We start from the raw sequence: 27,572 nt of genomic DNA on the forward strand, positions 1-27,572 counted from the left end.
CTTAAAATCCACAAACCTTTCCTCCTGGAGTGAATTAGACCCCCTGATCAATTTACAGAAGGAAAGAGGAGGAGACTGGAGAAGCCACTGTTAGGCACCCGACCCTGTCCCCTTTTCTTGGTTCATTTGGATGAGAAAAGTCCTCTTTTGCAAGGGGAGAGGAGGACTGACCGGGATCTAAGAGATGGGCGATTTTGCAAAGCTAGGCTGGGGCTGAGTGGCTGGCGAATGAGTAAGCGCGAGAAGAGAACCGCGTGTTTATAAAGTCAGAGGAGGATCCAGCGAGAACCGCAACATATTGGTTCACGTCCCCTCCCCACCCCAAAAAGTATATACAGTAGAGACTTCTTTCGTTTCGCCCCGTTTTTCGTAAAGAGAGAGAGAGAGAGAGAGAGAGAGAGAGAGAGAGAGAGAGAGAGAGAGAGAAACGCTTTTTTGCAAGCGTCGTGTTTCCTCTTGCAAAGCGCGCAGGGTGGGGGGTAGGTGCGATTTTTGAAAAGAAAGACAGAAAAAAGTGTTGCTTGAAATCTGATCGCGCTTTTGCCAAGCCTTGAATGAATCGGGTCGGGTTGCGGAGAGGACTGGGTCCCCCTCCTCGAGGAGGTAAGTGAGCAGAGGGAGTCGTGAAATTTGTCCAGGTTTGGGGTGGGCAGCTTCTCGTGGGTTGCCTGGCGTTGCAAAACCACACAACCCAGTTTCTCAACTCAGGCCGAGTGAAAAACAAAACCGCTTTACTTGGATGTGTAAAAACCTCTCTTTGCTGGAAAAAAACCCGGAGGAGCGGATCTGAGCCACTTGGAAGTTCGTTGAATTTCTGAAAATCCGTGCGGCTTGATAGCTGACTTTTTTCGCATTGATTTTAATGGGAACTATGTCCAGCTCACTGAATGTTTTAAAACTGCATTAACAGGGTGTGTGCTCACGTTAGGGCCTTAGAGCTCAGTGAAGTTGTTCCTCGCCTTCATACCTTGCCGGTTTTTCCCCACCTCCCAACCTTCCACCAGTTGTTCACATCAGCACGGCTTCATTAGGGGCAGATTCATACCCTGCTTGACACATCTTAGCTGAGAGACGTGACTGGCCCAAGGCTGACCCAATGATTTCCATGGCTGGGGGAGAATTGGAACCTGGGTCTTCCCAGTCCTAGTTTGACACTCTTAGCTGCTTAACCGTCCTGGCTTAGTGCGAACTGAAATTGTCCCACTGCCAATGATTTTTCTACTATTTTTCTTCCCTGCCGGTCAGAGAAGCAGAATAATATCTCCACTGGTTACAGTTTTGCATTTTGATACTCTAGACAGCATCTTTTTAGCATAGGCAGCATTTTATAAAATAGCTTCGATTATCTAGAATATTGCTACTTGGGGGCCCACCCCCGGCAATGCCTTCCCCTCTCTCATATGTGAAGCAGCAGCCATCAGTTATTTCAGATGTCTTTGGGAAATGTATCTTTTTGCCCAGGCTTTCCCAAACCCACAAGACTGCACTGTGTTTTATGCATTCTCTGGAGGTTTTTTGTTTTTGTTCTGTATGCTGTTATAAGGGATGCGGGTGGCACTGTGGACTAAACCACTGAGCCTCTTGGACTTGCTGATCAGAAGGTCAATGGTTCAAATCTGTGCGAAAGGGTGAGATCCTGTCGCAACTTCTGCCAACCTAGCAGTTTGAAAGCACACCAGTGCAATAGATAAATAGGTACCCCTGTGGCGGGAAGGTAAACGGCGTTTCTGTGCACTCTGGTTTCCGTCATGGTATTCTGTTGTGCCAGAAGCGATTTAGTCATGCTGGCCACGTGACCTGGAAAGCTGTCTTTGGACAATCACTGACTTGCTCGGCCTAATGCGAGATGAGCGCCACACCCCATAGTCACCTTTGACTGGACTTAACCATCCAGGGGTCCTTTACCTTTTTTTGCCTATACAGTATGCTGTTCTGCTGATTTTAGGTTTTCTTTTTGCTTTTGTTTTAATGACATATTGTTTGTTTTTTGCACTGTACACCGCTTAGAGATTTTGGAAATACTAAGTGGTATGTAAATGCTTTTAAATAAAGAATACAATTTTGTAACCCTTACAACAACCTTGTAAGGTAGATCAATATAATGATCTCAATTTTGGAGGGAGCGGTAGGCTGAGAGATAGAGAAGAGCTTGCCTAAGGCAGGAGTAAAATCAAAGTTGTGTATTTCCTTATTAGTAGCTCATGCAAGGCAGCTTTCTAGCCTTGTTATATAACATTACAGAATTCTAGGCTTACATGTGCAAAAAACTGGGCATGCAGGAAAATCTGAAGTATTTTTAATTCTGGTTTTATAGGTGCTAGGGAATATGTACCCTTTGTGATTACAAGTTTCCAAAATATTCAGTGGGTTGTGTTACCCACAACAGACAAAGTGAGAAGAGTGATTTGAAGCACACCACATAAACATGTTCCTCTCTTTCCGAAACGCTTTCTCTCTTAAAAAAAAGAAAAGGCTTAATTAGATTCAGATCAGCTCTTAATAAAAAGGTCAACAGCTGTCGGAGCCAAGCTGTCATGCCTCTTCAGTTGTTTGTGGTTCAGTGTGGCTGATGGAACACCCCTTTTCAATGTAAAACACACTGTCATAGAGAACCTTTGACTTGAAGGCTTCACTAAGCTCCCTTTACATGGCTCTCTTTTTATGTTCCATTTGGTGGAGATATTTTCCATTTACGTTGCATTTTCCAACGTAGCACCTTTCATGACTGCTGCATCAGATCATTTTTGTTTGTGGTGTTAGGCAATGATGCCTAACGTGAAGTAGCAGTAGTTGGTGTGTGTGTGTGTGGATTCGATTTAGTTTGGCATTTGAAAGCGAGCTTACAATATTTGCACTTTCTGAAACAGGCAAAGCAAAAACAACTATCCTTCAAAATTTGTGCTTTCCCAAATTTTACAATGCAGTTCTCCAGCCACAAGTAATGTACAAAGTTCCACACATACTAGGGAAATGTTATCCAGCCCTGGGTCTCCAGTTGTTGTCAAACATATTCTATTAGAGGTAATTGATTTGCAGAAGCGTGGATGTTAGAGAAAATGGCACACAAAAACCTGCACATTACAGGAAATCCGTACTGAAATCCATAGCTGTCAACTTTTCCCTTTTCTTGCGAGGAATCCTATTCGGAATAAGGGAATTTCCCTTTAAAAAAAGGGAAATGTTGACAGCTATGACTGAAATCATGATAAATTTTCATGAGAACCTTTAGAAAAATAATGATGTACAAACTGATGTGGAAATCTGGGGACTGAGAAAATGAGAAAAGTGAGAGAATCAGAAAGTGATTTAATTTTCCATGCCTACTTGACAAGTAGTGGGACGTGGGTGGTGCTGTGGGTTAAACCACAGAGCCTAGGACTTGCCGATCAGAAGGTCGGCGGTTCGAATTACCACGACGGGGTGAGTTCCCGTTGCTCGGTCCCTGCTCCTGCCAACCTAGCAGTTCGAAAGCACGTCAAAGTGCAAGTAGATAAATAGGTACCACTCTGGTGGGAAGGTAAACGGCATTTCCGTGCACTGCTCTGGTTCGCCAGAAGCGGCTTAGTCATGCTGGCCACATGACCCAGAAGCTGTATGCCGGCTCCCTTGGCCAGTAAAGCAAGATGAGCGCCGCAAAACCAGAGTCGGTCATGACTGGACCTAATGGTCAGGGGTCCCTTGACCTTGACCTTACTTGACAAGTAACACCTAACTTGGCAGTGGCATACAACCTTTTCCTTTTGCAAAAATTAAAACTAAAGAGAAGCATTGTGTTCCTCACCACCATCTTTGTGTTTTCCTCTTTCTCTCCCCTTTAGATTCAGGATGATGACATCTTCAGCTAGTCACGACTGAGAGGCTCTGCTGTCAAACTGAGTCAAACTTCTTCTTGCCATTTTCTCCTCCATCCTGCTCAGCTCTCTTGGAAAGTGGACCACACCCTTCTCCTCCCTGGAGAGCTGGTAGCCTCTGTAGTCATGGGTCCTGGCCTATTACTGGCATCTCTGTTCTGTGTGTGCTTCTTGCTGCATGAGGTGGGTTCTCTGAGCCTCACTGAGAACCCTAAGAAACAGAAGGCAGAGCATATGCTCCGCATTAATGAGGTCAATGCAGATAACCCAGGGATCGACACCTTGGAGTATGTGGAGTTGTATCACACAAGTGGCCAGCAGACCCCTCTAGATGGCTACTCCTTGGTCTTTTACAATGGCAAGGGCAATATGGCCTACAAAGTCCAGGATCTTGGGGGCTTTTCCACCAATAACGAAGGCTTCTTCCTCTTGGGGTCCTCTACGGTCATTCCGAAGCCATCGGTGATCCTGCCTAACAACACAATCCAGAACGGGCCAGATGCTATTGCGCTCTATTTTGGGACAAAGAAGCTGCATGAGGGAATGACCGTCACCAACGAAGGGCTGGTGGATGCTTTGGTCCATAAGTCTAAAATGAGTGACAGAGCGGATGAGCTGGTCCGTGTTCTGACCCCAGGTGTGGAGCCTTTCCTGGAGGACCCTTTCTTCAGGACCACAGATGAGGCACTGGAGAGATGCCAAGGGACAGATTCTCATTGGTTCTTCCAAGTGGGTGCGCCTACCCCAGCCATGGATAACCACTGCATCCCTTTTTCTCAGCTGAACGAATCGGCCGTGTTGATCAATGAGGTTAACATTGTGTCGTCCCCTGGAGAGTTTGAGTTTGTTGAGCTACAAGGCCGTCCTTCAACTCAAGTAGATGGCTTGGTACTGGTGTTGATTGAGGGGAGCACCCAAGAGATTTACTTTGTGATGGAGGTGCATGGCAAGACATCCCCTGATGGGCTGCTTCTCCTTGGCCCAGGCCAGTTCAACTCCTCAGGTAGGGCTGGGCTGCTGCTCATGGTGTTCGCATCCTCTCACATACCAAGGGTGGAATGTGTAGCAAGATGTCTTATACCAAGTCAAGCCATTGGGCCATCTAGTTTAGTATTGTCCAGACCAGGGTTTCCCAAGTTTGGGTCTCCAGGTGTTTGTGGACTACAATTCCCATCATCCCATGACCACTGATCTTGCTAGCTAGGGATGATGGGAGTTGTAGTCCGTTGGAAAGCAAAAGGAATGCAAGATAAATCTGAGCACCGTCTCTAGCAATATGGCATTGTGTGTCCATGTGGGTGTTTCCTTGGGCTGATTAACAGGTTGTTTTAATAGGAATAAACCCTCGTTTTTCTTCTCTTGCTTTGACCTCCAGTTGACCTGCCATTCCCCCAGAACACCAGAAGACCCCTCCTCAGGGCAGGTGCCAATGCTGTTGCCCTGTACAGAGGGACCCCTGCCAGCTTTGCTGTGGGAGCTGCTGTGTCAGCAACAGACCTCCTGGATGCCTTGGTGTACTCTACAGCTGAAAGTGCCGATTTGAAGCTGCAGGATGTCTTGACTCCTGGGAAGCCCCTCTTTCATGCAAGAGAGAGGTGAGAAAAAGAAGGGCAGGCAATTTCTGTGGCCTTCCTTTCCAGTGAGGGAGCCCACCACACCGCAGGGCCAGATTCCATGCAGCTATTTTATTTATTGAATTTATATTATTTCATAACTCTATGCACTGCTGGATTGTAAGAAAAACCCCTCAAAGACAAAACAATAAAATCAAGAAAAGTTCAGAAATATATAATTATCAACATCATTTTATTTGTATGCTGCCTTTCCATAGTTGAAACTATGTTCAAGGCAGCTTACAACATGACAAGATTTACATAATTACAAACATAACAGAAGTCATAAACAATAAATAAAACGCATCAAAAAGTACATAACCAAATGGAAACGATTTCCACGTAAATCATAAGATCTAAAACTAAAGATACAACAGTAATATCAATAACAGCAACAAGCTCTCTCAACCTCCCGTGAACAATACTCCGGCCCAAGAATCTGTTCAACAGCCTCAGCTTTTGTAGCTGGAGTCAGTCCCAAAGGAGCCCAAGGGTGGCAAGGCAGCCCAGCTACAAACATGCAAGTGAGGGATATCTTGCATAAAGTGATCTATTTACTTTGGGTTGTATCTAATGCTTGACCTCCTCAGAGTAGACCCATTGAAATCTGTGGATGCAACTAACTTAAGCTGCTTAAATTCAGTAGAACTAACTGTATAGGGCTTAATTTGAGACAACTATCTATTGGTTGCCAGTTCATTTCCAAGCCCAATTTAAGGTGCTCACACTAGTGTTTAAAGCATGAAATGATTTAGGCCGCAGTCTATAGCGTAAGATTAGTCACTCAGCTTTTCACCCTGTTAATCTCCATCAGGTCTCAGCAAAATGATACATCTGTGAACCGCTGTGCCTGTTGCTCCGTCGCCCGGGATCCCTCCGTTTATGCTCTCGGCAAGCCCACGCCTGGGCAATTCAATGACTGTCCCAAGAGACGCTTTGGGCAAACCATTTCCTTCTGCCTTCAAGTTGCAGGTGGGTGCTGCAGCCTCCAGATCAATCAAAGCAGTGCAGATCAGTTACTTTGGGATCTCAGCGTAATGGCTGTATGGCAGGGGTTGGGAATTTCTAGCCTGAATCAGGCAGTTGTCCTTATTTGGCCCACAAAACTCACCCCCCCCCAACCACACCTTCCTGACTGTGTTGTCTTCCATATGAAAATCCAAATTCAATGTAGTAATTCCCAACAGATATCTTATTAATAGGCGAGTACGCATACATGGGGACGCGGGTGGCGCTGTGGGTAAAAGCCTCAGTGCCTAGGACTTGCCGATCGAAAGGTCGGCGGTTCGAATCCCCGCGGTGGGGTGCACTCCCGTTGCTCGGTCCCAGCGCCTGCCAACCTAGCAGTTCGAAAGCACCCCCGGGTGCAAGTAGATAAATAGGGACCGCTTACCAGCGGGAAGGTAAACGGTGTTTCTGTGTGCGGCTCTGGCTTGCCAGAGCAGCAATGTCACGCTGGCCACGTGACCCGGAAGTGTCTGCGGACAGCGCTGGCCCCCGGCCTCTTGAGTGAGATGGGCGCACAACCCCAGAGTCTGGCAAGACTGGCCCATACGGGCAGGGGTACCTTTACCTTTACCTTACGCATACATGTACAACGTTGATCAGTTTTTTGTTGTCTTCTGTATGAAGTCCCAAATCATTGTAGCAATTTAGAACAGGTATTTTATTAATAAGCATGCACACATATATGTACAACAACAATCAATTGAACATAATCTTTAGTAACTCTTGAAGTTACAGCCTCCAGGTTGACAGTGTTGGTGTTCTTGTTTTAAAGCTGCAAGAATCTTGGTGCAGATGTTAGCATTGATTAAAAAGAAAAAGGTAAAGGGACCCCTGACCATTAGGTCCAGTCGTGGCCGACTCTGGGGTGTGGCACTCATCTTGCTTTATTGGCCGAGGGAGCCCGCGTACAGTCATGTGGCCAGCATGACTAAGCTGCTTCTGGCGAACCAGAGCAGCGCATGGAAACGCCGTTTACCTTCCCGCCGGAGCGGTACCTATTTATCTACAGTGGTACCTCGCAAGACGAATGCCTCACAAGACGGAAAACTCGCAAGACGAAAGGGTTTTTTGTTTTTTGAGCTGCTTCGCAAGACGATTTTCCCTATGGGCTTGCTTTGCAAGACAGAAACGTCTTGCAAGTTTGTTTCCTTTTTCTTAACACCGTTAATACAGTTGCGACTTGACTTCGAGGAACAACTCATAGCACGCGGTCTGGTAGCCTTTTTTGAGGTTTTTGAAGACTTTGGTGATTTTTGAAGCTTTTCCAAAACTTTTCCGACACTGTGCTTCGCAAGACGAAAAAAATCGCAAGACGACAAAACTCGCGGAACGAATTAATTTCGTCTTGCAAGGCACCACTGTACTTGCACTTTGACATGCCTTTCAAACTGCTAGGTTGGCAGTTGCAGGGACCGATCAACAGGAGCTCATCCCATCGCGGGGATTCGAACCACCGACCTTCTGATTGGCAAGCCCTAGGCTCTGTGGTTTAAGAACCCATATTTCTGTGCCAGAAAGGCAGAATGGTGCAGTGGTTAGAGTCTCAGACTATGGACCTGGGAGATTCACATTCAAATCCCCACTCAGGTGATGAACTCCCTCATCGACCTTGAGCTGGCCACCATCTCAGCCTAAGCTACACAAAAGGCCTCTCTTCAGGGTTGTTGTAAAGTAAAATGGGTGATTGTAAGGGGAGGGGGAGAAGGGCTATGTATGTTTTGATCTCAGCTGCTTGCATCTGTGGAACTGGCACGCACCCTCCCTCCAATATTTTTTATTGAATTTTATCCATATAACCCAAATAACCAAGTAGAACGTCATGAGACAAACTCATGAAAACTAAACCTAACAAAGGGTGGCATGGGATGGTACGTTCACAAGAAGAAATGAATAAAGCTGGTTGTCTGGATATTTGCAATAGGAAGTTGGGAGCCCAAAAGTAGGTGGCGGGTGCCAGAGCCAATGACGGAGCCAACCAATTCTAGTTCTGCAGCCATCTTTATTCCCGCTGAGTTCTGTAAGAGGCAACAGTGAGAGTAAGGAGGAGGAGACTGACAGGCAGGTTGCAAGAACAAGGCAGGAAGGGAGGGGCAGACTGTGGTTGGTAGGGCAGTGTCTTGTTTGCCTCCACTGGATACAACCCTTTAAACAAGCAGTATATGTAGAAAAAAGGAAAAGCTAATCATAGAATTGCTGAGTTGGAAGGGAGTCTCGAGGGTCATCTACTCAAACTCCCTGCAATGCAAGAATCTCAACATGTGGTCTCCCATCCAATTTGAAACAGTACTGGACCCTGCTTAGCTTTGCAACCATGCTAGCAGTTTTTATCGCTGCATCTTACACATATGTGCATCTGTCCCATGCTGCAATGTTGTCTTGCGTTTCCTAAGATTGTCAGGAAGAGTCCCTGGAGAAAAGCAAGGTGCAGATGTTTTTGTCCCAAGTCCTGGATAAACGATGCAACTGTGGAGTATCTCCTGCTTATTTCAAAGGTAAATTGCCTGTAATATATAAGTCTGGGCTTTGGTCTATATGAGCTTATTTATTTACTTACTTACTTACTTACTTACTTTAAAAAAAAAACATTTTAAAGAGGAACAGGGGAGTGGCAGGACAAAGGGTCAAACAAGAGCCGTCTCCAGGGGGTGGTAAGTTTGGGCATCTGTCAGGGCCCCCAAACCAGGAGGCCCCTAACATTGCTACCATTTCCCCTTTGCACAGTTTATTCAGTTAGGGCCACATTCACACCATTCATTTAGAGCACTATGATACCACTTTAAACAGTCATGGCTGCCCTGAAAGAATCGTGGGAACTGTGGCTTGTTAAGGGTGCTGAGAGTTGCTAGGAGAGCCCCTTTCCCCTCACAGAGCTACACTATTCAGACTGGTTTTACAAGAAATCCCTCTTCACAGGGAACTATCTTAAGTTTACTCTCTACATTTACTCATCATTTTGCAATTTATTTATTTTTTAGACGTGCTTTCAGAAATTCAGCAGCATTTTCGTGTGTGTACTATGTACACATTTTGGGTGTATTTTTTAAAAAAATAAAATTTAACAAAGAAAGAAAAGAGAAGGAAAAAGAAAGCAAAGAGTGAAAAACATTCATCAGCTCACATTAAGAATACAGAAGCCATCAATACACCCATCTTAAAATGACCGGCTACATGAGGAGACAAATTCATGATGGAAAAACCTATCAATGGCTACTAACTATTATGGCTCTGCTCTGCCTCCACAGTTGGAGGCAGCAATGCTTTTGAATGTTTGTTACTGGAAACCACAGGAGGAGAGAGTGATCTTGGGCAAGAATCCTGCTTGCTGGTTTCCCACAGGAATCTGGTTGGCCACTGTGAGAACAGGATGCTGGACTAGATGGGCCCTTGGCCTGAACCAGCAGGCCCTTCTTATGTTGTTAAGGACTGTCTCATTCATAACAGCCTGCCTGTACCTTAAGATCTACTTCTGAAGCCCTCTTGAGGCACCAACCTCCCAAAGTACTTAGGCTATTGAGCGCACAGAACATGGCATTTGTGGTGGTGGCCCCACAGTTCTGGATCCCATTTTGATATTAGCCTAGCCCTTTTGGTGGTGGCTCCACCATTGTGGAGCGCAGTCCCATTAGGCAAGTCCTGAATGAAGATATACCAGTTTTAGAAAGTTCCGAGGACATTGTGGAAATACAGGGCTGTAGCCTGAAGGTTATTTCCATTTTTGGTTTTCTTTTCTCCTCAGATCCTGCTGTAGCCTGTCAGGGCCCACAACTGGTTTTCACTGCTTTCCTGGCTGCCAGGTCGACAGAGCAACTCAGCAGCCTGCTGAAGGCCTTCTCGCTTCTCATTGAGAGCAAGGAGGTGCTGCACTTTGGGAAATGGAATGGAACGGCGGTGAAGGCTTGCTTGAGAGATGCTAACATGACAGACGGGCCTCCAGGTAATGATGAAACGCCAGGCACATGGGTGCTGTACGGCTGGGCAATGATGCATTAGGGAAAGCCAGGCTTTGCTAGGGTTCAGCTTTGAAAGGGGTAATTCCCCGCAAAGGAAAATATCTTTTTAAATCGCGTGAAGAGTGTATTTCCCTCCTTATTTTAGTTATATTTATTTATCTACTATATATTTTGGAATTTTGGTATGATGGTTGCTGAGGTTGAGGAGCAGCTTTTTGTCTATGTTTGGATGCAGTTGGACGCCATTTTGAATCAAGATGGCGGGCTGACTCTTTCAAAACTGCACTGGTTTTAATAAGTGGTTTTTGGTTTCTTAGAATTCCTGAGCAATGCCAACTGTAAGGCTGCTTGTTTATTTTATTTATTTGTCGCTTTTCACACAGGGAGGAATGCCCCAGAGTGACCTAACAGCATTAAAAATCATTTAAACCCTGTAGGAAACAACAATAAAACACAATATCTAAACATGCTCACCTCCCCCCACCAAATGTATAAACGGAAAAACCCCACTAAAATATGAGCGCTAAAGCAGGTCAAAAACCCATACCTCACTACGCTCCCAATTAATAACCAAAGGCCTGGGTCAACAGAAATGATTCAGCCTGGTGTCTGAAACCAGACAATCATTGTGCCAGGCATATTTTCCTACAGGGAACATTCTATAAACAGGGAGCCACCACCAAGGAGGCCATTTCTAGTGTTGCCATCCTCCTAACCTTTCTCGGAGAAAGCACTTGGAGAATGGCCTCTGATGGTGAAAACAGAGTCCCCCTCGAAAAAACAGGGCCAAACCCCAAGGATTGGAATCGCCAGGCATTTGTTGTGGTCCAGAAACCAGCAAAGGGGGGTGGGGTTGGCATGATCCTGCTACTTCTCTTAAAAAAAAAACACCTCTACATGTTCAGTGTGATGTGACTTTGCTCTTTAAAGTGGTCGTGCCGGAAAGGACAACCGAAGCGACTCCCTTGACTGAGCTGCTTATCAACGAAGTGAATTCAGACAACCCAGGAGGCCGAGAGGACACTGAATACATTGAGCTCTTCTATCCCGGGGAAGCACCGTTTGCTCTCCAGGGCTACTGGCTTGTGCTTTACAATGGGAAGAACAACTTGGCTTACAAGGTGATAAATCTGTCGGGCTACAGGACTGATGAACGAGGCTACTTCCTGGTGGGTAGCACTGGGGTGACCCCCAAGCCCCAGATTGTCCTGCCTGACAATACCATCCAGAACGGACTGGACGCTGTGGCTCTCTACCGCAGCAATCCCAACGCCACCTACAAAATGAACATGCCCCTAACCAATGTGGGGCTGGTGGATGCCCTCATCTACAAGGCCCGGGGCTCAGACAACGCCGACAAGCTGCTTGCTGTTCTTGCCCCAGGCCAGAGGGTCCTGCTTGAAGATGATTCTCACAGCAGCCAAGACGAGTCCCTCAGCCGATGTTACAGCCTGCGGCCGAGAGACCACAGCAGCTTCCAGGTAAGTGGCAGGATGCTGGCTTTGGCCAGAAGGAGCCCTCAGGTGTAACGCTGGAAGCTGACATGTGCCATTGCTCTCTCTAGTTCAGTGTTGTTGGCAGCAGGGTGGACTCTGCACCAGCCTTTGCCAACCTGGTGCCCTCCAGATGTTTTGGGCTACCGTTCTCATCGGCCTGAGCCAAATCCCAAACATCTGGAAGGCACCACGTTGCCAAAGGCTGCTCTTCACTGGTTGGCAGTGCCTGGCAAATGCTGTCTCTTTCAGATAGGAATGTTTTCCAGCCCAATCTGGAAATGTTGGGGGTTAAACTTTGGGATCTTTTGCATGAGAAACCTTAGCTGTAGACTCCCTTCTTTCCTCCAGCAAGCTTAAGACAGCAAATATGCCTTAAGCCCACCCCCCATTTTATCCTCCCTACAAGCCAAAGTTGTCCAGTGAGCTTCATTCTTGAGTGGGGATTTGAACCTGGGTTTCTCCAGTCATAAGGGACGTGGGTGGCACTGTGGGTTAAACCACAGAGCCTAGGACTTGCCGATCAGAAGGTCGGCGGTTCGAATCCCTGCGACGGGATGAGCTCCCGTTGCTCAGTCCCTGCTCCTGCCAACCTAGCAGTTCGAAAGCACGTCAAAGTGCAAGTAGATAAATAGGTACCGCTCCGGCGGGAAGGTGAACGGTGTTTCTGTGTGCTGCTCTGGTTCGCCAGTAGCAGCTTAGTCATGCTGGCCACATGACCCAGAAGCTGTACGCCGGCTCCCTCGGCCAATAAAGCGAGATGAGCGCTGCAACCCCAGAGTCGGTCACGACTGGACCTAATGGTCAGGGGTCCCTTTACCTTTTACCTTCTCCAGTCATATCCCATCTACCTAAAACCAGGGGTAGCCAATATACCCCTGGACTGCTGGACTGCAACTCCCATTATTCCTGACCTCCAAGATACTTTATCCCTACAGCTGTGGTTTCCAACCTTCTTTCTCCACACACCACTTAAGAATTTATTATCATCTTGGTAGACCACTTCATGATTTTTCTGCCCATTGCAGTAATTGTAAAACGCTGTTCTAGATCTAACATGATTTTTATTTTGTATTTTTATTGCTTCTTTTCTTTCTGATATTGTATTTGATTGTATGGCAGTTTGAATTCCCTGTAATTCAGAGAGTAATACAATATAAGAAATAAAAGAAGCAATTAAAATGCAATTTTTAAAAAACCAATATGAGTGTTTAATATGGATATGCCACAGGCCACCTAGCATAAGAACACAAGAAAAGAATGTTGGGTCAGGCCAATGGCCCATCTAGTCTGGCATCCTGTCCTCACAGTGGCCAACCAGATGCCTGTGGGACACCAATGAACAGGATTCAAGCACAATAACACTCTGCCCTCCTCTGGTTTCCAGCAGCAGAAACATTGCTGCCTCTAACTACCCAATAGCCATCAATAAGCCCTTTTCTCTATGAATGAATGACGCTCATGGACCACAGATTGGGAAGCCCCGCTCTACACCTTGACTTATTCTTTCATTATCATTTATTCAATGTATCAGTCGCTTTTCCTTTCCAAAAGCAACTTACAACCAAAGTCTGTTTTAAAACCAAATGCACAGAGGTTAGAAACGTTATTAGAATATGTAATATTTCAGGCCTAGCAAGTCTTTGTGGGTTTCTCCTGCAGGTGACAGAAATGACTCCTTCCCAGGAAAATGCTTGCCCACCTCCTGGCTCAAATTCCACAGAGCAAACGGCCCAGAACCACTCAGTCGTAATCAATGAACTGGGCATGGCCAACCACACCATTCTGTACCGATTCATTGAGCTGAAAGGGAATCCTGGTGTCAGCTTGAAAGGGTACACGTTGATGTTCTTTTCCGGGCACAATGCCATACCATACAGCACTATTCATCTGCAAGGCACATTTGGAAGCAATGGTTTGTTCCTCATCTTGCCAGAAGGACAGTCCAAGACTATCAAGCCTCACGGTATGACATTGACCCTAGGGGTGGATGAATTTGTCAGTTCAAGCTTCTGTCACTTTCTCATTTTTTCCCCAACCTTAAATTCATTTCTCCACATTTCTGAAGCAATCTGCAGATTTTAATTCAGCCACATTTTAGTGAAGATACCTCCTAATAAGCACATTATTCTATGCAATGTTAACTAATATACATTTCCCCCCTAAGCAGTTTCCCATAATTCATTTTTGTATGATTTCACTACTATAGTCATTTTTATGTACGCTTTCCCCTAAGTTGCTGAAAACTGTCCACACTTTACAAGAGTATATTGCAAAAATTGGAGAAGTGTGGGTTTTGGAAGACAAGTGTGTTTTGGTTTGCATATTTATTTGAGAAGTGCAAATTACCGTATTTCTTGTCCCATAGGACGCACCAGCCCATAGGAAGCACCTAGTTTTTTGGGGGGGAAATAAAGGGAATTCCCCCCCCCCTTTATTTCCCCACCAAAACCAGGTCGGGGAATCCAAACCAGGTCGGGGAACAGCGGGATGGCGGCGCTCCGCCTCCCCGCTGTCCCCCGAGCTTGTGGGGCTGGCGCTGGGGAGAAGCGCGCTTCTCCCCAGCACCAGCCTTCAAACCAGGTCGAGGAACAGCGGGATGGTGGCACTGCGCCTCCCCGCTGTCCCCCGAGCTTGTTGACACACAGATAACCTTTTTCTGCTCAGCTTCCACAAATTGAAAAGCTTAATGCGCCCCTTTATCACACACAGCCCAAAACCTTGGCAGCTGATTTACCAGGTTGCAATCTCGGGCTGTAGAGGAGCGCATGTGAATTGCACAGGAAGTGTGGATTGCACAGAAAGATCCATACCATTCACCCTGCTGGGAAATGTTATTAACGAACCCCCCTGCTGTGTGAGAGACATTGGGCCCATCTGCGCTATATATTTAAAGCAGCATTGTACCACTTTAGCAGCCATGACTTCCTTCCAGAGAATCCTGGGAACTGTAGTTTGTAAAGAGTGCTGTTAAGGTAAAGGTAAAGGTACCCCTGCCCGTACGGGCCAGTCGTGTCCGACTCTAGGGTTGTGCGCCCATCTCACTTAAGAGGCCGGGGGCCAGCGCTGTCCGCAGACACTTCCGGGTCATGTGGCCAGCGTGACAAGCTGCATCTGGCGAGCCAGCGCAGCACACGGAAACGCCGTTTACCTTCCCGCCAGTAAGCGATCCCTATTTATCTACTTGCACCCGGGGGTGCTTTCGAACTGCTAGGTTGGCAGGCGCTGGGACCGAGCAACGGGAGCGCACCCCGCCGCGGGGATTCGAACCGCCGACCTTTCGATCGGCAAGCCCTAGGCGCTGAGGCTTTTACCCACAGCGCCACCCGCGTCCCTAAAGAGTGCTGTTAGGAGACCCCTATTTCCCTCACAGAGTTCCTTAAGAGGGGTAATTTATTGTTAAGCCACTCTGGGAGTTGCAGCTCTGTGTGAGGGGAATAGGGGACTCCTAGCCTTTCTCAGCACCCTTAACAAACTAAATTCCCAAGATTCTTTGGAGGAAGTTGTGGCTGTGTAAAGTGCTATGATGGTGCTTTAAATGTAGAGGGCAGATGAGGCCTTCCTCACACTTAGGAATCTGCCTTATACAGTCAAACCTCGGCTGTCAAACGTGTTCCGTTCCGGAAGCCCGTTCTGCTTCCAAAATGTTCGACAACCGAGGTGTGGCTTCCGATTGGTTGCAGGAGCTTCCTGCACTCAAGCGGAAGCTGCGTCGGACATTTGGCTTCCAAAAAACCTTTGGAAACCGGAACACTTACTTCCAGGTTTTCAGCGTTCGGGAGCTCAAACGTTCCAAAGTGGAAGCGTTCGGAAACTGAGATTTGACTGTATTGAGTCAGATCGTTGGTCCCTCTAGCTCAACATTGTCAAAAACTGGCAACGGCTCTCCAGGGTTTTGGACAAGAGTCTTTTCCCAGTCCTACCAGGAGATGCCAGGGATAGAACACTTCACTATGACCCTTTCTCATCTCTCATGCACGTGTGGATGTGGTGGCATACTTTGCAAGCTAGAGATGCGTGTTGGCCAACGGGTAGAGGCCATTTTGAACATCTGGAGAGCCACAGCTTCTCCACCTAACTCTTCAGTTGTCAAGAAGCAGGAAGGAGAAGACTCACACATTCCTTGGTTTTGACTGTGTTTATACCACCTGTGTTTCCAGAGCAACGAGTGATGCCCTCTGTTTGGAGCAATCCCTCCTTGCAAGAAGTGACCCATTCTGTGGCACTCTCCAGGCATGCTCTTAATGGCACTATGGAGGAGCACCTCAAAGATGTTGCAGTTTATACATGGGAGACGGGTGCAAGCCAAGCTCATCCTCGTCTTTCTGAACCGATCCACTTTGTATCTAGGGAAGGAGGCAGGTGAGGTTTATTGCATTTCTATCCCAATATTGGGAGTGCTCTTTCAAAAAAATTTTTTTAAAAAAGTGTCCTCTCTTCCTTTTGGCTATGGGGAAGGGCTGTGAACAGGGGCAAAAGGCTCTACCGAGTCATTATTCAGAACTTGCTTTCTGACATTATTGTACAGTGGTACCTCGGGTTACAAACACTTCGGGTTACAGACTCCGCTAACCCGGAAGTAGTACCTCGGGTTAAGAACTTTACCTCAGGATGAGAACAGAAATCGCACGGCGGTGGCAGTGGGAGGCCCCATTATCTAAAGTGGTACCTCAGGTTAAGAACAGTTTCAGGTTAAGAATGGACCTCCGGAACGAATTAAATATGTAACCAGAAGTACCACTGTATATCAAAATATAATTGGCAGCATCCTGTTGTGACTTCATCATGCTATCTATGGGACCTCCAATTGGTTAGCATGTGAAGTTAGCTTTACCTCTTAACAATAAAGAGCCAAAATGAGGTGCTGATCATAAAGAGGAATTGTGGACCTGGAGAGAGACAGACTTAAAGAAGGACAAGAGGAGAGAGTATGGCTGTGTTTACCATGGTTTACCACTACATGCATGAGCAGAAAGGACCCCACACAAATCCTCAGGCTTGCAGGCAGTCCTACCCTCCCCCTGCACAGCCAGAATTCATTTCCTTTTCCACAATTCCTGAATGTTTGTTCCAACCCCTAGCCTCTGGTTGGCATGTAACAAGAAGTCACTTTTCATGGAAAAGGAAGCTAGGATCACTTCCAGGTGACTTCTTTTTGTGTCTAATTCTGGGCACCGCAGTTAAAGAAGGATATTGACAAGCGGCAAAGGGTACAGAGGAAGGTAACCAAGATGATAAAGTGTCTGGAAAACAAGGGAGTTTGATATGCTTTGCCTGGAGAAGAGAAGAATGAGAGGTGGTATGGTAGCCATCTTCAGTATGGGAAGGGCTGTCACACAGGAGATGGGCCAAGCTTGTTTCCTGCTGCTCCAGAAGGTAGGATCCGAACCAATGGATTCGAATAACAAGCAGAGGTTGTATGGCCATATGTCAGGGGTTCTTTAGCTTTGATTCCTGCATTGCAGGGGGTTGGACTAGATGGCCCTCGAGGTCCCTTCGAAATCTACAGATCTATGATTTTATGAAGTAGAAGGGGGAAGGTTGTTGATTGTGTTGTTTTTCTTTAACATATGCAATAAATTGATGCCAAGTTGAAATAAATGTATATGTTTTTGAAATCCCACGGGGAACTCTCGTTGATTTTCTGTTTCCTTTGCAGACCGCTGTCCTTGAGTCGCTGTCCCTCCTGCGACAAAATCTATGCAGTCTCTGACCCCACTCCTGCCTCGGAGAATCACTGCCCACAGGAATCTCTCTTCCTGAATCTTGAAATCTGCCTGCTGACCCCCAGTAAGAGAAACTTATCTTTTTTTTTCTTGTGAGAGTGGAAAGGTGATTTAGGATGCTGCTGACCTCCAAACAAAAGAACAGGCAGTGTATTCTGGAGAGCCAATGTGGCCACAGTGTCACACTAGGGCATGGATAGGCAAACTAAGGCCTGGGGGCCGGATCCGGCCCAATCGCCTTCTAAATCTGGCCCTCGGATGGTCTGGGAATCAGCTTGTTTTTACATGAGTAGAATGTGTCCTTTTGCATCTCTGGGTTATTTGTGGGGCATAGGAATTTGTTCATCCCCCCCCCCCAAAAAAAAAATAGTCCGGTCCCCCACAAGATCTGAGGGACAGTGGACCGGCCCCTTGCTGAAAAAGTTTACGGACCCCTGCACTAGGGCATGGGGGACCAGGGTTCAAATCCCCACTCAACCATGAAGCTTACTGGGTGACCTTGGGCCAGTTGTTACCTCTCAGCTTAACCCACCTCTCAAGGTGGTTGTGACGATGAATAAAAAACTTTGTAAAGAAACCCTGTAAAGAAAACATAAAGGGGGAGGGAAATGTTAAGACTGCTGTATTGAGCTGTCCTACGTCTGTTATGTTCATAACATTTGTTTAATTTTTAATTTTCACCTTAGAAACGTTTAATAAATAAATATTTGTTTTAAAAATTGATTTTTTAAAAAGAAAAGTAAAGAAAAGAGCATTGGCCCTCTGCTGTGTGTTTTGCATGAACCACATTGTTGCAAAGGGGATTGGCTCAATATCTCTTAATTCCTCCTCCTCCTCCCGGCAGATTGTTCCATGTGGCCTCAGAACCCACAGATGTTGGCAAGTCTCCAGCAAGCATTAGTGAGATCCATGGAGGAGAGCTGCTTCTGTGGCATCTGCCAATGCTACCTACACGGTCTGTGTCAAAACGTCATCAAACTTTCATAGGAACTTAAGATTTGTTAGCTGCCTAGTGCGGACGGCTGTTGCTGCAGCTCACAAAGTTTATATGAGACAGGTGTGGGGAACCCTTAGCCCTCCTGATGAACTTCAACTCCCATCATCCCTGGTCCTGCTTGCGGGGCTTATGGGAGTTATAGTTCAGCAACCTCTGGAGGGCCACCGGTTCCCCTTCCCTTGTATAAATAATTTTCACATATTTACTTTGAGAGGTGTTTTTGTTTTCCTCCCTGCTTTCTTTTAGAGGAGGCTTAATAGACTTTTGTATTTAAATCTACCTTTGGGTAAAGAATGTCAGATGGATTTTAAATTGATACTGCTACTTTAAATTGTTTTTTTTATTATTATTCATTTATTTATTTAAAAGAATTGTGATACATTTGATTTTGTGGTTTGGTTTGCTGGGCTGAAGTGTTTTATGCTGCTCTTTTCAGCTTCAGTATTTTAGGGTCGCCTAACAATGCTTTGCACCCTTAGCAAACTACAATTCCCAGAATGCTTTGGGGGGGGAGCAGTTCAAGTGCTTTAAATGTATGGTGCAGATGCAGCTCCGGTTGTACAAATGGCGCTTTAAACAGACCAAAAAAAGCAGACAGCCCATCAGAATTACAATGGAGGCAGGTATACAAGTCACCTGGAGCCAGTGTAAAGTAGTGGTTAGAAGTGTTGGACTAGGGCCTGGGAGGTAAAGTAAAGGTAAAGGTACCCCTGCCCGTACGGGCCAGTTGTGACCGACTCTGGGGTTGTGTGCTCATCTCGCTTAAGAGGCCGGGAGCCAGCGCTGTCCGAAGACACTTCCGGGTCACGTGGCCAGCGTGACGAAGCTGCTCTGGCGAGCCAGCACCAGCGCAGCGCACGGAAACGCCGTTTACCTTCCCGCTATAAAGCGGTACCTATTTATCTACTTGCACTTAGGGGTGCTTTTGAACTGCTAGGTGGGCAGGAGCTGGGACCGAACGACAGGAGCCCACCCCGCTGCGGGGATTTGAACCGCCGACCATACGATCGGCAAGTCCTAGGCACTGAGGTTTTACCCACAGCGCCACCCGCGTCCCTAGGGCCTGGGAGACCAGGGTCCAAATCCCCTCAGCCATGAAGCTTGCTTAATTATCTTCAGTCAGCGACTGTCTCGCAGCCTAGGCTACCTCACAGGGTTGTTGTGAAGATAAAATTTGAGAGAAAGAGAGGGCCGTGTATGCTACCTTGAGCTCTTTGGGGGAGTGGAAGTGGGATAGAAATGTAACAGCAACAGCTCATATCTAATAAACCATGCAACTTACTGAAATATGAAATATTGAGAGCTAGTGTGGTGTAATGCTTGACTAGGACATGGGAGACCAGGGTTTGAATCCCCACTCAGCCATGACACTCACCAGGTGATTTTGAGCCAACCCAACATCTCTCAGTTTAACCTACCTCCCAGGGTTGTTGTGAGGGTAAAAATGGTGAAGATAAAAATAGAACTCCTTAGAAGAAAGGTGTAAAAATAAATAAAATAAAAATCTGAAGAGTGAAGGTAACAGGAGTGAAGCAGGGGCAAAGGATCTTGGTGTTTATATATACAGTGGTACCTCGGGTTAAGAACTTAATACGTTCCGGAGGTCCGTTCTTAACCTGAAACTGTTCTTAACCTGAGGTACTACTTTAGCTAATGAGGCCTCCCACTGCCGTTGCGCCGCTGCCCCGCAATTTCTGTTCTCATCCTGAAGCAAAGTTCTTAATCTGAGGTACTATTTCTGGGTTAGCGGAGTCTGTAACCTGAAGCAAATGTAACCTGAAGCGTATGTAACCCAAGGTACCACTGTATCTGTAGACACTCCTCTTTCGCACAACCTTGTCTTTCTGTTACAGCCCTATCCTAGGTTTGGTTTGATGCTATATAACCCCCCCCCCTCTCTCTTTGGTACTTCTGAACTGAACCAGACCCCCACTCCTCTTTTTTGTCTTTCCATATAGGGGTTACGTACACCTGCCTTAATTCCACCCTGAAAGTCTTTGGCCAGGTGTGGGCCAGGTCACCTGAGCAGCGTCAGCGCCTCGTTCAGTGGCATTCTCACTTTTCCACAAGTCCCCACCCCTTTGCCGTGGACGGGAAGCCCCTCAAAGCGAATGCTGCATGTGCATCTCTGGGGAAAACAGCGCAGAGGTCTGAGGGTGAGTGGATGGGGAAACGGCCCAAATGGCTGCGAGGAAGTGGCAACATGAGAGGCGCCCAAATTATTTTGTTTGACTTTAAAATTAAATAATACTGACAGAACATTAAAACAAGCTAACTAATACAAAACAACCAAAACATTCCAAATATGTTGGGAGGCGGAGGTGGGTGGGAGGGAAGATACATAGATGAACAGTTTATCCTCATTGCATACTTTGGAAAGAATAACATCTATTCTGTGTAGATTCTCTCCAACCTGCATGCACCAAATGACAATGAGGATGTAAATTCACCTGTAGGTCGTGTTGCTTAGTGATCATTGTGGTGTAGCAGGAAAATATATTAAATATATAAATTTATATGTGTACTTTACCTTTATGTATGTAAAGGTAAAGATTATGTTGGGTTTGAATCATTTTATTGTTTACAAACCTTTAATAAATACATTTTTTAGCGGAGGCAGTAATGTCTGCACTGTTCGGCAGTGGCGCTCTGTTGAGATGCCTGAAATTGAACCTGTCTCTTGAACCTGCCTCTAGAAAGCTATCTCCAAAGCTGTAGGGAGATCACCAAGACAGACTGATAATAATGATTCCCCCTCCTTTTCTTTTTTTTCTTAGCTTCATTTCAAGCCTGGGAGATTGCTCTCATTGTTGTGGGGTCCATCTTTCTTGTACTTCTCTTAGCTGGAACAGCTTTCTATTGCATCAAAAGGTAAGGAGCAACGGCAGTTCTGCTTTCTGGTTTGTGTGCCAGCCTTTGCCTGAGCCCCCTGAATATTTTGGAGGGTCTAACAAACCAGACTGAAACTCCACTGCAGTTCTTACTCTGCCATACACAGCCCTCCTACCCGTCTGCTCTCCTAGTGCTTGGGAGATCAACTAGAGACCACCTAGAAGGGTGAATTATGGACTGTAAAAGTGGGTAATTGGCACTCATTCTTCCTGGCACCGGAAAGCCATGAAATTGAGGCAGGCTCAATTAAAAAATTAATTTAAAATTGCTTTCCCATATGATTTAGTTCTTATCATTTTATACTATATTTTAATGTTGCATTACAATTTTCATTTTTTGGCTTAGTGAGCCATCCAGAAAGTGGAGTTGCTGTATAAAAGCAGTAAAATAATACAGTGGTGCCTCGCAAGACGAAAATAATCCGTTCCGCGAGTCTCTTCGTCTAGCGGTTTTTTCGTCTTGCGAAGCAACCCTATTAGCGGATTAGCGGATTAGCGCTATTAGCGGTTTAGCGGCTTAGCGGCTATTAAAGGCTTAGCGGCTTAGTAGCTAAAAGGCTATTAGCGGCTTAGCGGCTTAGAAAAAGGGGGGGAAAGCGGAAAAAATCGCAAGACTCGCAAGACGTTTCCGTCTTGCGAAGCAAGCCCATAGGGAAAATCGTCTTGCGAAGCGCATCGAAAAACGGAAAACCCTTTCGTCTAGCGGGTTTTTCGTCTTGCGAGGCATTCGTCTTGCGGGGCACCACTGTAATAGCAAAGATAAATTTACATTAGACCTACTATGTTAATGTCTAATGATCTGTATAAGCCGTGTGCCCCTGGAATGTAGCCTCTTCTCTCCTTCCTTTGTGGCACACGTGAACGCAATGCAGAAGTCTCCAATTGGCCATTGTTTCCTGATTCTTCAGGAAACAATGGTTCCTAGCTTCAGAGCAAGCCAGGAGTTTAAACCATGGTTAGAAGTTGATCTAAGATCCTGGCTTGTTCTGAAGGTGGTAACCATAGTTTCTTGGTTTGGAGAAAACAGGAGGTCTCTTGAATGCAAGGGCACATAAGCTGAGATATGACCATCCAGAGGCAGCCATTGTCTAGCTGTTTGTGAAAGAAAAGGAGGGAGAAAAAAGAAGAATCAGCTAAGAAGGAACAAGAAGAGTTCCTCAAATCTTCAGTGCAATAAATTGTAACTTATTAAGCCTAACATGTTTTGCTTAAAAACGTGAAACAAAGCACTCTGTGTTCTCCATGTACTCTGTTACAAACTAATTCCTCAGGAGTACAGAGTGTGTTTGTTTTACAGTTCCCCTAACAAACGTGTTAGCCTCAGTTAGTTATAATGTCACACTCCTTTATGGTAGGGTTCTCTTTATGTGAATTTACAAGGGAAGTTTGTGTGCATTACGCAGAATCCGTCCTAATGGTCCTCCCCCCACCCCATTTTGCTTCATGCAACTTTCCGCTTCTTCACTTGGAAATTCAAGCATGTTCCAGTAGCTGCTTAAAATGTTTTAACTAAGCTTAAAAAACCCAAAGGGGCTTTTCAACAAGCTTCCCCACAACTCAAGTTCCCGTTTCCTCCACCCCTTTGTGTGTCTGTTTTTGCTGTGTTGCTTTATTTTGTCTGTCTACAGTAGGGTTTTTCAGACTCTAGCATGACAAGTCTCCTTCTACTCAGCTTGTTTCAGGAATGCTTTAAAGCTTTCTGGGTATAAGGGACTAACTCTACATTACTTTAAATCCAATGCTTGAAGTGATATCAGGTGTCCATTTGTCTTTAAAGAAATTGAAGCTCTGGGGTATATCCAACTAAGTCCTCCTCAGAGTCGGCCCACTGAAATTAATGATAATAAGTGGACTATGTCTTAATGACTAAATGACTCAGGCCTCAAATATCTGAAGAACCACCTCCTTCCCTACAGACCCTCTCAGGTGCTGAGGCGGCAGTGCGGGAGAGGGCCTTCTCTGTGGTGGCCCCTAAGCTGTGGAACTCCCTCCCCACAGAGGTGTGTCTGGCACCTTCATTGTGCAGCTTCTGGTGAATGCTGACAAGGCATCTCTTTACCCCCGGCTTTTGACACTTGAGGTGTATAGTTTTAGAAGCCACTTTCTTTTTTATGTTTGGAACTTGTTTTAGACTGTTTTTAATCTTGTGTTTTAATGTTGTAACCCACCCTGGGACCTTAGGATGAAAGGGGGGGTATAATAAACATTTTTAATGGGTCTACTCTGAGTAGGACTAACATTGGGCACAACACTCTGTTTGTGTTGATCCAAATAGGGACCACAATGCTGCAGGAGGGAAGGTTTAACTCTTTCCTCCTCTGCTATCAACGGGGGGGGGGGGGAATGCAGGTGTGGGGAAAAATAGATGCATCTGCACGGCAAATAGCAACAGTAAAATCCTCCCATTGGCATCCCATTGGAGATGCTTCCAGATTGCTGCTGCTTGGGGGTGGATTCAAATCACATACCGGCAAATGCAGGTTGTGCAATTAAAGTGGATTTGATGCTCTTGTGCAACGAACTGACTTCCCCAATTCTCCACCGCAATGCTCTCATTCTCTTGCTCAGCCTTGGTCCTTGCCTCAAGTTCAGCATCAGCAGGCACCACCCTTAAGCAGCTGCAAAGCGGCCCTTCCCGACACATCCCCCCCACCCTGCTGCTTTTGGTGCATGCAACAGACATCGTGATTTTTGTGCCCAAATGGGGAATGCAGAGGTTGCGAATGTGATGTTCTGCAGATGTAGCTGGACTCCAGCTCCCATCAGCCCCAACCAGCATGGCCAAAGGCCAGGGGTGATGATGGGAGTTGTGGTCCCACAACATATGGGTGGCTGCCTGATGCTCATCAGACAGACATGGGAAGCTGCCTTCTATCGACTCCATCTAACTCAGTATTGTCTCTGCAATGATGGCAGCCGCTCTCCAGGGTTTCAAGCAGTGCTCTCTCCTAGTCTTACCTGGAGATGCCAGGGATTGAACCTGGGACCTTCTGCATGCAAGGCAGAGGCTCTATCATTGAGCTAACATCAGTGGCATCCTTCTTTAGCAGCAAGCCCTCCCATCTGCCCCCACTTCCAGCCATAAACAAACAGGAGGAAAAAAAGGGCTGCCTGCTGATATTTGGATCTGTGCAGACATAGGGGTGCTTACTAGGCCCCCTTCATACATTGAGCTGGTCCTGTTCTATAATTCAGGAACAAGACCCTGAGTTGCAGGGGGTTGGATTAGATTACTCTTGGAGTCCCTTCTAACTCTACAGTTTTCTGATTCTAAGAATAAATTCCATGCTGTACTGACACCCCCACCCGTTTGGAATCTACAGTGTGTTCAGACTCTGTAAGCAAAAACCAGGAAAGTATTTTTCTAAATGCATAGCCTTGTTACAAAATGTTCTGGTTTGCAATAATGAAAGCACTGTATGCGAAGCAATGCAATTAACGGTTGCTTTGCGTCGCTTCCCCGTCCGATTAAACAAATAAAAGTCATGCCACTTTCCTTTAACTTATTTCCTCTGGTGTCTGTGTGTGTTTCCCCTCCTCCCCAGACGGCCTCAGAATTACACCACCATTGAGCTGAATGACCGCTGTGAGTTTATGGCAGACTTCTGACTCTCCTGGGAACAGCCTTCACCAGGAAAAAGCTATTTCTGTAACTGATGAGAAGCAGCAAAAACCTCTGAAAAGCAGCTGTGCTGGTTGTCCAGCAATTGCACACACGGACCAAGAATGTAATATTGGACGTTTGAAAGCCCTGGGTTTATTTATTGTTGTTGTTTGTTTACTTCCCATCCTTACTGGGAGATGCATGAAACTTGTGTTTCCAGGACATTTTCTGCTTTGTCTCCCCACTGCTCTTGTGTATCTGGTGTGGAGGGGGGTATTTTGCAGATTTTCATAGTGCACAGCCTTGATTTTGCTTTGTTTTGTGTATGCAGGGTTATAATTCTCTTTCAGCGGTGGCTGGTCCCCATTGGGACTGGTAAGGCACAAGGTAGGGAGGGCCAACAGTAGGTGGCGCTAGAACCAATGGCATCTTCCGTTTAAAAGGACAAAAGATTAGGTGCTGTGAAAGGCATCTGCCAAGAACCTGGAGGGCTGCTGCCAGTCAAGAGTGGAAAGTACTGGGCTAGATGGGCAGAGAGTTTGATTTTGTATATGGCAAGGGCTGTGGGTCAGTGGTAGAGCACATCTTAGCATGCAGAACGTCCCAGGTTCAATCCCTGGCATCTCCAGTTAGGGCTGGGCGAGCCCCCTGCCTGAAATCCTGGAGAGTCACTGCCTGCCAGTGTAGACAGTAGTGAACTAGATGGCCTAATGATCTGTCTTGATAGGCAGCTTCCCATGGCTGAGTCAGAGGCAAAAAACCCTTAGGAAAGGGTTTATCTGTTGCAACATTTCATTCTCCCCTAGAAGCAAACCAAAGATGAGTTTGGACACTTGGCAAACACTCCTCCATCCCTTTTCTTTACCTCCATAATTCCCTGCTCTGTATAGGCCCCTTTTGAGCCACTAGTTTGCACCAGTGTTTTCCTGTTTGTTTGTTTGTATCTTCAAGATTTTATATGGTGCTTGTATTCGCACATGGGACTGGAGAGAGCGAGGGTCCTGTGTTTTGATCAGCTACTGCCCTCTGCTGGTCACCCCCCCACTACAGCACCTGGTGTTTATTATGCTGCAGAAACATTCTGCTGGTTCAGTAACGACTAACTTCACTGATGGACGCGGGTGGCGCTGTGGGTTGCCGATCAGAAGGTTGGTGGTTCGAATCCCCGCGACGGGGTGAGCTCCCGTTGCTCTGTCCCAGCTCCTGCCAACCTAGCAGTTCGGAAGCACGTCAAAGTGCAAGTAGATAAATAGGTACCGCTCTTACGGGAAGGTAAACGGCGTTTCCGTGCGCTGCTCTGGTTCGCCAGAAGCGGCTTAGTCATGCTGGCCACGTGACCCGGAAGCTGTACGCCGGTTCCCTCAGCCAATAAAGCGAGATGAGCGCCGCAACCCCAGAGTCGGCCACGACTGGACCTAGTGGTCAGGGGTCCCTTTACCTTTTAACTTCAGTACTGCGATGGCCACATTTTTGGACCTACGGGCGCATTTACAAACCACAGAAACCATTGTTGTGGGCACAACAACCAAGCTTACACAAGCAGTCTATGGGCTACAAAAGGACACTTCTTCCCATAATAATTTTGGCAGGGGAGGGGGTTGTTTGGGTCCCAGTGGCACCCTGTTCCACATGCTTGGGCATCATGCATACTGCAAAGAGCAAGCGCTGCTCTTTATTATTTGTGTTGTCCCTACAGGAGCTTGGGGTGGGGGGTAAATAGAATGTACCAGTGTTATTAGAACCAGAGGTAGCCCAACTGCATAGGCTCCCATTTAGGGCAGAGGTAGTGTTATGTGGTGCCCCATAGATATTGTGCTCAGGTTAATTGTGTATAAGACTGCAGCCTTACATGCCCTTTTGATGCATGTGGATTTGTTTTGTGGCATTTTACTACACCCCTATGATGCAGTGGTATTTGGCTTTGGGCAGTAAAAATCTCTCTTAAGTTTCTTTGTGCTGTTTTATTAAGGTGAAGAAGCCTTAGACAAAAACATGTGCCTTTTTGCTTAAGGGCACAGTAAGTTATATTGACAAGAGCGAGGGGAAAGTGAGGTTCCTGTTGTGTTTCCAAGAACGCAGGTAAGTACAGAACGGCTTCCCAAGAAAAATCTGGTTAAAAACAGAAGTCAGAAATGTGAAGACAATCCAAACACACATTGCTGGAGGTGCAATGAAACCAAAACAGGTGTATTTACATTTCTGAACTGTGCAAAAATAAAACCTCTCTGTATAACAATTATGAACATTATGCTTTTATGTATGTTTTGATCCAAACTTATAAAACACTGTTCTACAACTTGTAGCCAAATCTTCCTGTATTTTCTGGAATGGCAATTTTTTTAAAAAAAACCAACATGGGAAAATATCTAATCTAGCCACATTAATTTAACACTCATTGTAATCTGTCTTCACTTTTTGATTTATTTAACTTATTGCAAT

The 27,572-nt window shown here is 46.2% G+C and overlaps 1 protein-coding gene across 2 annotated transcripts; it reads left to right on the top strand.

Moving 5' to 3' along the window:
- On the top strand, window positions 1-27,435 carry LOC114584422 (uncharacterized). Of its 2 annotated transcripts, XM_028706278.2 has the most exons (14): window positions 6-603; window positions 3,819-4,854; window positions 5,227-5,446; window positions 6,279-6,436; window positions 8,863-8,964; window positions 10,209-10,406; window positions 11,353-11,903; window positions 13,578-13,881; window positions 16,076-16,277; window positions 17,575-17,705; window positions 18,486-18,596; window positions 20,597-20,794; window positions 21,416-21,509; window positions 25,075-27,435. In XM_028706278.2, exons 2-14 carry the CDS (start codon window positions 3,978-3,980, stop codon window positions 25,136-25,138), a joined length of 3,210 nt encoding a protein of 1,069 aa, XP_028562111.2. In that variant the 5' UTR covers window positions 6-603; window positions 3,819-3,977; the 3' UTR covers window positions 25,139-27,435. The 2 variants fall into 2 exon arrangements, with proteins under 2 accessions (XP_028562113.2, XP_028562111.2); XM_028706280.2 differs by lacking the exon at window positions 20,597-20,794 and having other exon boundaries at window positions 1-603.
- The last annotated feature ends 137 nt before the right edge of the window (window positions 27,436-27,572 follow it).

Source organism: Podarcis muralis, chromosome 14 (genome assembly GCF_964188315.1).
Source record: "Podarcis muralis chromosome 14, rPodMur119.hap1.1, whole genome shotgun sequence".
NCBI lineage: Eukaryota > Metazoa > Chordata > Lepidosauria > Squamata > Lacertidae > Podarcis > Podarcis muralis.

Coding starts and splice junctions, on each gene's coding strand:
- LOC114584422 (XM_028706278.2), top strand. CDS start 3,978: ATGGGTCCTGGCCTATTACTGGCATCTCTGTTCTGTGTGTGCTTCTTG. Junction 17,706..18,485: donor AATCTGCCTGCTGACCCCCA/GTAAGAGAAACT, acceptor TCCTCCCGGCAG/ATTGTTCCATGTGGCCTCAG. Junction 21,510..25,074: donor GCTTTCTATTGCATCAAAAG/GTAAGGAGCAAC, acceptor CCTCCTCCCCAG/ACGGCCTCAGAATTACACCA.